Below are 12,052 nucleotides of genomic sequence, written 5' to 3' on the forward strand. Positions count from 1 at the left end.
GTGCAGTGAGGCTCACTCAAAGCACACTTTATTCCTTGCCAACCCAGGGTTTTCCCAGTGCACAATCCTGTGCTCTGAACCCCACACAGCCCAGGCACAACTCCCTGTGTGCTTCAGCAACCAAACTCTGCTCTGACTCCCCTGCAACACGGCTCACAACACGTCTGAGCTGTATTTATTCACTCCTTGAACTCCAAAACTCAAAGCACACTGCTGCAGCAGCTCCTGAACTGTGATCTGGTGTCACCCACTGTAAACACACACAGGATTACCTGCAGTGCTCCTCTCCTAAGCCCTTTCCAAGCCAGTCCCCAGGCAGGATTACACAGATGCATTTCTTCCAGGAGCTGCCCGGATTTTAAAACATCAGCACTGTTCTGGGGCAGGATGTCCCACACACAGCACTGCTGCTGACATGCCTGGTTTATTTTTGCCTTCCTGGAAGCCATTCTCAAGCTTTAAAGCACATCTCCAGTCAGTGCCTGGATGGGGAACAGCACCATGAAGGGTTTGATGCATGGCAGCCATGGAAAAGCCTTGCCAGGCTGGGACACTCAGCCATGAAAATAAACTGCACAAATCCTTTACCAGACACCTATTTTATGTACCTGCAATGCACAGGACCTCAGGGTTGATGTCTGAGTGTTTGATACAATCTGACAACTGCCAGGGAAGAAGAAAAGCTGCTGGTTTTTCTCACAGGGAAAGAAAACACAGAATAAATGTACAGCTGTTGATGAACAAAAGCATTTTAACCAGAGTCACACATACCCTTCAGCACAGATGCGAAAGAGAATTCACAATAGGAAAATAAACAAACTGAAATTCCTTAGGATAGTGAATTATAAACAGAAAGTAAGGAAAATGCAGTGGAACAGAACTCTGAGGAGCAGCATTGTGTTCTCTCAGTTGCTGAGGAAGGCTCAGACAATATTGTATCAATTACCCAAATAATCTTGGCTTGTATCTTGGACTACAGACTTTTCCCTACAAAGCAGAAATTGTCCTTTCTGGCTCCCTGACAGAGCTCAATGCAATTGCCTAATGGCCCTCTTTTACTTGCAACAATATTTTACTCCTACCTACCTCTAAACCTTCAGAGAAAAATAAACAATGAGATCCAATCTTGTAATGTAAAATAATAAAAAAAAGCCACTGGAGTGCAGAGCTGATTTATTGCCCATGCTAAAGTCAATTCTAGAGTCCAGCTGGCACCGTGAACACACCTTCTGCTTTTATGCTCTCCATCTAGGAGGGTTTCTTAGGAAGAAAGTCAAATAAGCAGCTCATTTTTTGAGCTGATGACGCTGTAAATTACCTTTGGCACACAAAAGTAAAAGGATACAATTGAAAATTAATCCTCTTATTGTCTTAAGAGACCGCTTAAGAGATTTCAAACAAAAACAATAAAAACAAAGCACATTTTAGGCACTTTTTTTGGTTTTGTCTGCTTCAGCTGGAATTGAGACAGGCAGGTTTGGGAAAGGGTATTTTGGTCTTTGGAAGCTGGAGCCAGTCCTTAATCAATCATTAATCAATGAGCACACACGTGGCACAGGCCAGGTGAAAGGGCTGCTGAGAGCCAGGCAAGAGCTCCAGGAGATGGGAATTCATGGGATATCCTCAGGGAACTGGACTGGAGGAACACACCTGTATAGTTGTTCTCCAGGAGAACATCTCCAGGAGATGCGAATTCACAGGACACACTCAGGGAACTGGATTGGAGGAACACACCTGTATAGTTGTTCTCCAGGAGATGGGAATTCACAGGATACACTCATTGTGCTCACCTGAACACCTGCAATCCCTTCAGAGATGAAGAAAGACACCATGGTGTGTGTGAGTTAAACCTTTACGTCTCTTTAAAGGCCCTTCCAAACCTCCTGGTTTATTATCCAATAAAGTTATGGCATTTGCAATAGGTTTAACAGTTAAACTTTTGAAAACAAACCAGATCACAGGGAACACACAGACTGAACATCCCTCTGCAAACAGCCTTCAGCTGAGAGCCACTGAAATTCAGGAATATCTCCATCATGTCATTACATTCCTTGGCTTTCCCCAGCCTGGCTGCAGCTGCCTCAGCACCCTGCCTCACCTGGAGCCAAACACCAGCTCAGGGCTCGTCCTGCCTCAGCTGAGACAGCCGTGCTGACAAAAACAGGAAAATAAAAAAACCCAAAGGCAGCAGGTTCCCTCCAGAAGAGTTTGTTATGCAAATGACTCGGTGGTTTCACTGACACAGGAAAAGCAACTGCTGCCTCTGCCCCTTTTGCTCCCTGGACTGAAGCCCAGGAGGATACCTGCTGTGACTACAGAGAAAAGTCTCAGCCCATCATCTGAAATCATCTGAAATCATCTGGGGAAGGTGAAGCCCACGAGCCCCTGTGTGAACAAGAGCAAAGCCCAGTGCCTGCAGTGGCCACGCTCTGGAAGCAGCAGCAGCAGAGAGCAGGATGAAATGAAATGAAATGAAATGAAATGAAATGAAAAGAAGCAGTGGCTGTTTATGTTGGCAGTCGCTTCAAACTCTAATGGAAAATTTCAGCTCTGACTGCACCCAGGCTAGAACAAGTTATTAAAGAAAAAGGTTCAGCTTTCAAACAGAAAAGGCTTCCACAGCTTGTCCCTCTCTGAACGCTCCCGCAGCAAAGACAAGGCAGGAAATAATGTGGCTGCAGTGTATTAATATTCCATCATTAGGGGAACGTGGCCTCAAATAAAGCAGATTTCCTTGGGGAGAGCAGAGCAGGGATGAAGCCCACGCCACAGCCACAACGCAGCTCCTGCCACAAACAAGGCTCACCACTAAATGCAAATATTAAAAAGCCAATGTAGGGCTAAGTAATCACTTTATACCAACAGACCAAGAGATATTCATCTAATTATCCCCCTCCTTTGATCAAAGGCACTCTGCTATTTGAACAATTGTGTCGAGGGAGAAGCTCTACCTTTCAGATGCTCAGGAGAGCCTTGCACAAATATTCCTGGGGCTGCTGGCTGCCATCAGAGTGACACGGGGAGGGGACAGACACCTTGCCAGCCTGCACATATGGTAACTGCACTGACCTTTCAGCTACCACACATTTGCACTATATTTAAGTGCTACTCAGGAAGCCAATATTGTGTATTATGTAACACGAGATTAAGCATTAATGAGGCAAGAATAAAATTGTTTATCTAAACCCCGATCTAAAATTAAACAGAAGTTTGTGCTGAAAGCTCACACTGCACTCGTTCTGCCTCCTAACATTAACAGAGCACAGCTTATTTAGTCTCTGAGCTAAGTCCCAGCAGCATTTAATTTGAAGAGGAAGATTTTACTATCAGAAGAGAGACCATTTTTCCTAAAGAAATGATGCACATTTAGTTCTTTTGTGCATAAATACAGCACACTGCAGGTATTTCAGTGTCAGGAAACAGCCAATATTCATAACTCCTGTTTACACTGTGCTTCAGAGCTAAATAAAGGAGCATCCACCCAGAGGCAAGATCTTTGGGTTGCACTCTGCCATCTCCTGCTCAGCAGCCAAGCCAAGACTCACACACAGCACAGATAGCTCTGTGCTCAGCAGGGAAATTCAACCCAGAATTAGCCTGTGTGCCTGCACAGAGATCACTGTCCTCCTCCTGGGCTTCCTGCAGGGCCAGCGAGGAGCAGCTCCGTGCCAGGACCTGTCCTTGGGGACACAGGAGCCCCAGGACGTCCCCAGAGCTGCCACCCCAGCTCTCAGAAGGGCCCAGAGTGCTCAGGGGAGACAAGCAGGCTCCAAAATCTCACCTCAGCCGCAGCAAAGGCCAGGGCAGCGTGGCAGGGTAACAGGACACCCCTCGTGCACCTCAGGGACAGCCACACACCTCTGGGGACACTGCTCAGACAGCAGCCCTGCCCCGGGGCAGGCTGCAGGAACCCCAGCAGGGACACGACTGTTCCTGCTGGCACCTTGAGGAGCCCAGCCAAAGGGCAAGGGCAGCCTGTGCTCCTGAGAGCAGCAGAGGACAGGCTGAGCAGCAGGAGCCAGCCCCGGGTCCCTGCAAGGTGACACCAGGACGTGGCACCCTCTGATGGAGTCACTGCCCTGCACGAGCCCCTTCCCTGCTGCTGTTTACCAGCCAGGCTGCTCCCAGGAACACAGGAAGGCAATCCCCAGCCCTGCAGGCATTTCAGTACCTTTATCTCAGGCCTATCACAATGCTGGTGCTTCTAAAACTCTCAAAATTCAAGTAGCTCAGTGTAATCATCTGAAGAATTCAGAGCAGAATGTTAAATACTCAGAAAATCCTGTATTATCACGAAGTTTTAGCAAATTATCCCAAAATGGGTGGATGGGAGGAGAATAAAACCACATTTAAAGCCAAACCAGATAGTTAAGCAAACTGTTGCCAGCTGTGCACCTTTCATTCTCACAACATGGGAATTTAAATGAAAGTAATTATTGAAAACCATTCATGTCACTGAAAAGCCTCCAAAATTTACTTCTTCCCATGAAGAGCAATCAGAAGTGCTGCTGAGCAGGAAGCAAAGGAGAGCAGGGCAGTTCATCAGCTGCAGCCAGAGGGAAAGCACCCAGGGGGAGATAAAAGGAAAAAAGCTGCATGGAAAGAGAAGGGAAGGTGAATTTCAGACAGGTCAGTGGAGACCCAAGGAAGTTTCAGGAGTTTCGTTTTAAAATCTCGTGGCTCAGGTGCACGGAGGCACTTTTCCTCCAGGTTAACACTGATCCTACATTAAAGCAGCACCTTCCTTGATCCACTGCAGTTATTTACTCCCGCGTGCACTGGGAGCCCCTCCTGGACATAAACATGGAAATAAACATGGAAATAAACTGGAAATGCGAAATAAACCAGTGGAGTGAAGACCCAAACAAAACACCTTTGATATGAATAAACATTCTCTTTCATAAAGCTTTTTTTCTTGAAGATTACTCACTGAGAAGAAATAATTTAAAATCATTGAAAAACTATGTTAAACTAGCTAAGACATTGATAAATCCAGGAATTTCTCAGAAGATATTGCACACTAACTATGGAGGGGGAAAAAAGCCAAGGCACAGCTCAAATAGGACATTCCTTAACACACTTGTGAAAGCTCAGTACAGCGTGGCCTGATTCTCATCTCTCACCACTTTACACCTTCCCAAAGCAGAGAAGAAACACAATGTCATGTTCACCTCCACGTGCTGAGCCCTGCACAGCAGCCTCAGCCTGATTTAACCTGAACCAGGCCTCTCTCTGCAAGAATTCCCTGCTTCTGCTGTGTTTTCTCCCACTTTTCCATGTCCCAGGTTCAGGGTAACATTAGGGAGAGTTTTCCCCCAGAGAGGGGTCTAGGAAAGGACACATTTCACAGAAATCATGGTAAGAGGGATATTTAATTTCTAGTGGGGATTGCTGAGGCAAAACCCCCTGGGTTCCCTCCCCACAACCTTCAGGGACCAGGCAGGAAAACTCTTCATAAATCAGATGTCCAAGAGTGCCCCTGACACATTTTTAAGTACCTGCAAGTTGCTTTAGTATCCTTCTAACAACTTTTTAGGCTTTCACTGATGTTAATGTGGAGGCTGAACACGAGAATAAAGCCTTTCTCTGGTGTTTCTGGAATTGCTACATGGTTACTTCGCACTGCAGCAGAAAAATGACAGGCAAAGTATCTGAAATTATTCTGCTGATGAAAAAATGCAGACAAATTAATCCCACAGCCTTGTCATTTACATTACTCATTATCCCACTTTAAGGAACAGAAGCAAAACTGTACAGTCAAATATTTACTGCAGCCTTTATGCTGCAATGTCTTTCTATAGCAAAACAGCTGTAAATTTTGGCTGCAAAAGATTGGGAATTAAAGAAAGCAGAAGTGAGGCCTGTGGGCAAAAATAGGAAGCAGAGATTATAAACAACCCGTTGTAGGTCAAAGGTTATTTGTAGATCAGTTACCACAGGGGCTAAAAAAACCCCTGAGCCCAAAGCCATCAACGTGATACTTCCCACAGCTCAGACTTAATATTTAGTCTTCTCTGTAGTAAAAAATTAGACCTAATGAAACAAAAATATAACACTTGAAAAATGAGAGCTTCTGTGAGGTTTAACACCACTTGCAAAACTTTTACAGAAACCCCAAGGCCGATATCCAAGCTCCAACGTAAGAAGTGAAGCAGCACAAACAGGGGCAGGCACCTGTCCCAAACTCTCCATTTTTCAGGGGTTTTTTTTTCCCTCCCCCCTGCAGAATGTTTTTCTCCATCACAAAAAAAAAAAAAATCCCACATTTCATATTTAAAATATAAATTTCAATTTATAAAAACACTATATACTTCAGAGCTGTTGTAATTCCAACTTAGAAGAGGACTTTTGCCCCTCAAAAACTTTACCACCAGCAGAATTCATTTCTAAAAGCAAACACTGATTTGTTCTAAACCCATTCTGGGAGATATTCTGGAGGAAAGAGGAAAGGCACGATACGTGTAGGTTTGTCAGATGCTGATAAGATCCACACCATTCCAGCATTCCTTCCCAGCTGTCACCTTTCCAGGCCTCCACGCCTCAAAATCCAGCAGGATCCTCGAGTCCACCAACACTCCAGCAGTAATCTGAGTTTCCTTTCTCAGCAGGATGAGCGAACTTGTAATTGTCTCATCCTCCCCTTCCTTTTTAACTCACACAGTGTTACTATTTACCACCCAGAGATTTGTGCTATCACAGCACTGTCTCGCAAGAACCTCCGGGAGGAGAATGGAATCATCCCACAGAAACGGGGAGCTTTTTAAATATCATTACAGCAATGCTCTTCCCCAGTGCACATCCAGACTGAACACCTACAGGAGCCTGAACACTCTGTGATGCCTTAAATCAGTGTTTTCCACAGTAATACGTTATTAGAAAACAGTCCAGCTCCATTTTCACGGAGCTACCTGCCTTCCAAACCCAGACCAAAACCGAAAGCACTTCCCCAGAGGCTCCCCGCAGCCAGAGGACACCTGCAGGGCAGAACCCGAGGCTCTTTTGGGGCAAATGGCAAAGTGAGGGGCTCCCCAAGGCACCCAGACCCCATCTCCTGTGCAGCAGTGCCCCACGGCTCCCAGATTTGGGGTGGAATAACCCCAAATAAGGTTAATAAATAATAAGGTTACATAACCCCGAGAGCAAGATCAGAGATCTCAGATCCAGGCAGGGGAAGAGTTAAGCAGGGCACGGTGCGGGTCACAGGCAGACCTCGATCCCATCAGATGCTGCTTGGGTTTAGGTTTTCTTTAATTACCCGATGCCACTCGAGCCCCACCGGGTGACACAAAATGTATTATCCCGCCGTAATGTCAGAATTTAAAATTAGATTCACTCTCCAGAAATACACTTCAGCCAGGCTCGGCGGCTCCGTCCAGCCATGACGATTATTTTATGTAACATCTTTCATAGCCCAAGACCTGAAAACTGCACTGAAAACCAGCAGCTGCCTTGGCTGGCTGAGGATTTCTCTTCCGTTTATCTGAGGAGAATTCGGGGTGAAAAGGAAAGAGTTTCGCAAGATCAAACAGCGAAGCAGCGAGAGAAAAAGCGAATTACATAAAGTCCAAATGTACTTACGGTCTCCTTATTGGGAAGCAACTCCTTTCGGATTCTGAAGAAGTTCTTGCCGTACTGCCTCAACCCCTTAATAAACCGTTTCTGTGATAAAAGATAACAAAAACAGCGTGTCAGCAGCAGCAAAGAAAAAATATTAAAAAAAAAAAAATTTTAAAAAATCGCCCAAACGGCGGCTGTGAATCGGCAGCGGAGCCGAGCGGCGCCGGGAGCCCGGGGAAGCGAACGCACCTACAGGGCTGCGAAGGGGGGAAAAGGCTCGGGAAAGACGCGAAAAATCCCAGCCGCATCCCCTTCCGCCTCCAGCTCGCAGCGGCCGGAGCTCCGCGGGGCCGCTGCCGCTGCCGGAGCCGCTCGGGGCCGGCTCCGCGGCCGGGCACAGCGCGGCGCGGGGCTGGGGCAGGTGCCGCAGGGGTTAAAGGCTGGCAGCCCCCGCGTTCCTGGCGGGCTCGCTGGGGCCGGGGCCGGAGCCGGAGCTGGAGCCGGGGCCGGGAGGCGAGCGGAGCCGAGCCCCGGAGCAGCCGCGCAGGGCCGGGCGGAGGCGGCGGCGCCCAGCGTGTGATGGCGGCGGGGCTGGGCGGGCGGCTCCGCGGGGCGCGCCGCAAAAGGCGGCCTGGATCGCCGGCCCCCCTCAGCCGCGGGCCCGGGCCCGGCACCGCCGCCGCCTCCTCCGCCCGCCGGGCTCGGCCCCGACACCGCCCCCGGCAGCGGCCGCCGCCCGGCCCCGGCCCCCGGCAGCTCCCAGCGGCCGCCGGCAGCGCTGCCTCCTGGCTCCGGCTCGTCCTCTCCCTGCCGCTCGTCCTCGTCCTCCGCCCGGCCCTTCCCCCGGTACAGCCGCGGCCGGCGGCCCCGGCCCTGCCCGCGGCCCCCTCACGGCCCCCGGCGCATCCCCACAGGAGCCGGCTGAACAAAGTGCCTCTCTCTGCAAGGGACATTCTAGAGGAGGGCTTCTTCCTTCCCCGCGAACGCCAAAATAAAAAGGCTTTTCCCTTTCCTATCAACACCGTACACGGGTATAAACAACAAGGAAATAGCAAATTTCTGCCTGCAAAGCCGATAGGGGATGTTGAGTATGTGGGCCCTACTATTCCAGGGAAAGGAGGGAAATGATAATTCGTAATTCCCTAAAACGAAACAAGCAAAAAAAAAAACCAAAAAACAAAAAAGCTTTTCCTTTCCTATAAACACTGTGTACAGCTATAAACAACAAGTAAATAACAAATTCTGTCTGCAAAGAAGATAATGGATGCTGAGTACGTGGGCCCTACTATGCCAGGGAAGGGAGGGAGATGAGATTTTAAAATCCCCTGGAGAGAAACGAGCCTCAAGTTGGCTTAATGCGTTTTGGATCGCATCTTTTTGCAAACATCTGCTGGAAGGAGGTGGGCAGGGATCAGAGGCTTCCATGAAGGGCAGGAGGACTCCCAAAAAGGCGAATTCACTGCTCAAAGGTGCTCTGAGCTCCCTGCACAGCCCTGCAAGTGAGGAAGAGCTGCAGGTTTGCTCCCACAGGGATCTATCCTCACCTAACCCTGACCCTCCAAACCAGCAAGACTGCAGAGTTCGCCAGGAACGTGCCCGGGGCCACGGAGACGGGAATTAACCACCCTTGTAAAGGCTTGGAGATTACAGTCCCTCGCAGTGTGTGATTTACTCATCCCCACCTGCTCCTTCCAAGCCGGCCCACACTGCACCCGGGACTGAAGCGCTTAAGGGGGGTCGGAGCTCCCAAACTCGGGAAGTTTTACTGAGAGCAAGGCACCAGACAGGCAGAAATCACCCTGCCAGAGCAGGATGCTGAGTGCCCACGGAGTACAGCTGCTCCCCAATGCACTCACACGCTCATTTTTAGCAGGGGAATTTTCCCAAGGGATTCTCATTGTGCTGGGGTGGGTGCATCCCTCCCCTGGCACCGCAAACCTCTGGTGCTCTGGGCAGGAGAAGGTGGCAGCAGCAGTGACAAACAGCCCAGTGCCAGCATCCCAAAGAGCAGTGCAATTCCCACCTGCAGGAATTCGCCAGCAAAATGGGGAAACATGGAAAGGCAGGCACTCAAAGGGAGCTGCATCAAATGAGAACACCCCATTCCTGTTCCTTATTCTGCCCAAGACTTACTATGGTGCACTTGAATTCTTAGGCAACCATTTAATTTATTTTTTTAAGATTCCTTTTAACCAAACTATGTTATATTTGGCTTGTGTTGTGATTCAACTCTATTAATAAAACCTATGACAAACTGTTTTCCTTTGACCCCGTGGGATGTCAGAAGTCCCTTCTGGAAACGCAAGCCTAGCACAGAGCCCATCTGAATAACAGAATTAGAGGGACCTTGGAATGCACTCCAAATTTCCAAGCAGGAATTAAGTCAATCCTTCTGGCCAGTTCTGCTGTCACCTTTATTGATGTACAGAACTCTCCCATGGCCACTGAGGCACTGACACACACTCAACCCTAAAGGAGCTTTGTGCCTCTAGGAAAGGCAAGGGAGAGACACTTCTTAATATGCAAATAACAACAAAGCACACAAGAAATAATTTCAGAAACTCAGACAGAAATTCTAGAGCTTAATAATATTTTTTTTTTAAATTTCAGATCTTCCTGCCTATTCTAGACTCCCATTAATTCAGGCATCAAGGCCCATTTTCCCTGCAGCAAGAACAGGAATTTTCTCCAAGTCAAGCCCAACAGAGACCTCAAAATGGCTTTAAACATAACAGAACGAAATAGTTGCACACCAAATCAGAGGTGACCTGTTGCTCCCCGGTGTGTCACAAAGCAGACTGCCTGACACTGATTGAATCTGCTGTCCCCTGCACAAATGGCATGCAGCAGTGCTGCAGGAGATGCTGCACTGCTCACAGGAGGCATCTGAGAGCGACAGCTGCCAAGCTAAAATAGCCCCAAACACAGGGCTGGGGCTCAGGCCTAGGATAAGTCTGGGTAAGAAGTGCAAGTGGCTCCGGAGCACAATGGTTTCATTTTTACAAGTGCATCATTTGGATTTTTAGGACAAACATTTCGATTTTAGCACTTCTGTTTAACTTTAAAAGATTGCTTATGACAGGATTCTGTCAGCGTTATTGTTCGTGCCGCCCGCTGGAGACAAACTGTGCCACAATTAACGAAGTGCTGTGGGTAATGAGGGCTCTGAAGCAGCTTCAGGAAATCCCAGGGCTTGTGGGGCAGCCGGTGCTGACAGCCAGGGCTCAGTTTTATGGGGTGGTTTCCATGGCTGCTGACCAGCCCCAGCACGAGGCCTCTCATGCCATTTGATAATTGGATGAAATGCATTCGATGCTGCAGCGTCCTGCGTGCAGCCAGGCAGCCATAAACAACCATAAATAACCATAAATAACCACAAATAACCCGGGCAGAACAAGCAACAAGCATGTTCATGTCTGCCTGCGTGCTACTTGCAGGTCCCATCTTTCATCCCGAGGAACAAACCTCCTGACAAGATACACAAAGCCCTTCTGCCGTGCCCGACGGAGCTCAGCTGGCACGTTTGTCACGGGGCTGGCAGTGCCAGGGCTGAGCTCGTGCGTCAGGGTTTCCATTCTGCCCCGATTACAGCCTGGCAGGAGGAACTGCCCGCTGCAAGCCCTGCACCCCGTGTGCTCCTCCACCTCACAAACCCCAAATCAAGCTGCTGCTGGAAGGGACAGTGACACCCACTGCAAAAACAACAAGCAAAACTTCCAGCTGAAGGTTTCCACCTGAAACCTTCAGAAAGGCAGCACAACTCTGGTGAGCCTGCAAATTCAGACTACTAACCTGTCTCTTCTGACGTGGTGCTGCAATCGGGTTTAGAGCTCATTATTTTCCCTAAGAAATTCCATGTGCTGCTCCATTCCCTCCCTATGATTTCCACCTGGTTAATGAGTGAAGAGCATTGTGTAATGCAAAACATTTACACACAGGGCCTCTTCTGATCTTTCTCAATCCAGGAAATGAGGATTTTATTTCTCAATCTTTTTAATAAAAAACAAAATCCAATCACCTCTTTAGCCTATGTCCAAGAACAGCAAGTTCTTCTCTCAACATTTTCCTTAATTCTAAGCAAACAAAATGGGAGATTTTGCTGTTATGAAAGCAGTAGGTTTAGTGCATGCCTGGAAAGGCCAGCTTTTCCAGGCAGATGCCAATGGAAGTTGTCACCACCTTCCATATTTAATATGCATTTTAAAGTTTTATAATAAATATGGTAGGAAAATTTATGGGGTTTTCATTAACAGCAGATAAACACTAAATACATGAAAGCATCTTTACTTCTTCGTCTTCACAAGCTGCCAAACTTCAGCGTGCAGCACATTTAGAGACATTTGAAAATAAAATCACGTTTTCACCCAGTTCTCTCACGCAAAGACACGGAAAACCAAAATATTTTGGTGGTATTCATTAGATACCAGTGTGTATGACAAGGCAGGGATGTTCCCAGTGGAAATTCAAAGCCCTGTGCAGAGTGCAGCCCTGGTCA

At 48.1% G+C, this 12,052-nt stretch overlaps 1 protein-coding gene across 7 annotated transcripts in view; it reads right to left on the reverse strand.

Annotated features, from left to right (window-relative positions):
- Nucleotides 1-12,052, reverse strand: part of RERE (arginine-glutamic acid dipeptide repeats) — a 168,626-nt gene that overhangs the window by 32,208 nt on the left and 124,366 nt on the right. For all 7 annotated transcript variants that reach the window (XM_064397459.1, XM_064397458.1, XM_064397463.1 and 4 more), the window contains one exon: nt 7,579-7,659. In XM_064397459.1, the coding sequence (XP_064253529.1) occupies nt 7,579-7,659 (81 nt within the window). The remainder of the gene's footprint in view (nt 1-7,578; nt 7,660-12,052) is intronic.

This window comes from Passer domesticus, chromosome 22 (genome assembly GCF_036417665.1).
Source record: "Passer domesticus isolate bPasDom1 chromosome 22, bPasDom1.hap1, whole genome shotgun sequence".
NCBI lineage: Eukaryota > Metazoa > Chordata > Aves > Passeriformes > Passeridae > Passer > Passer domesticus.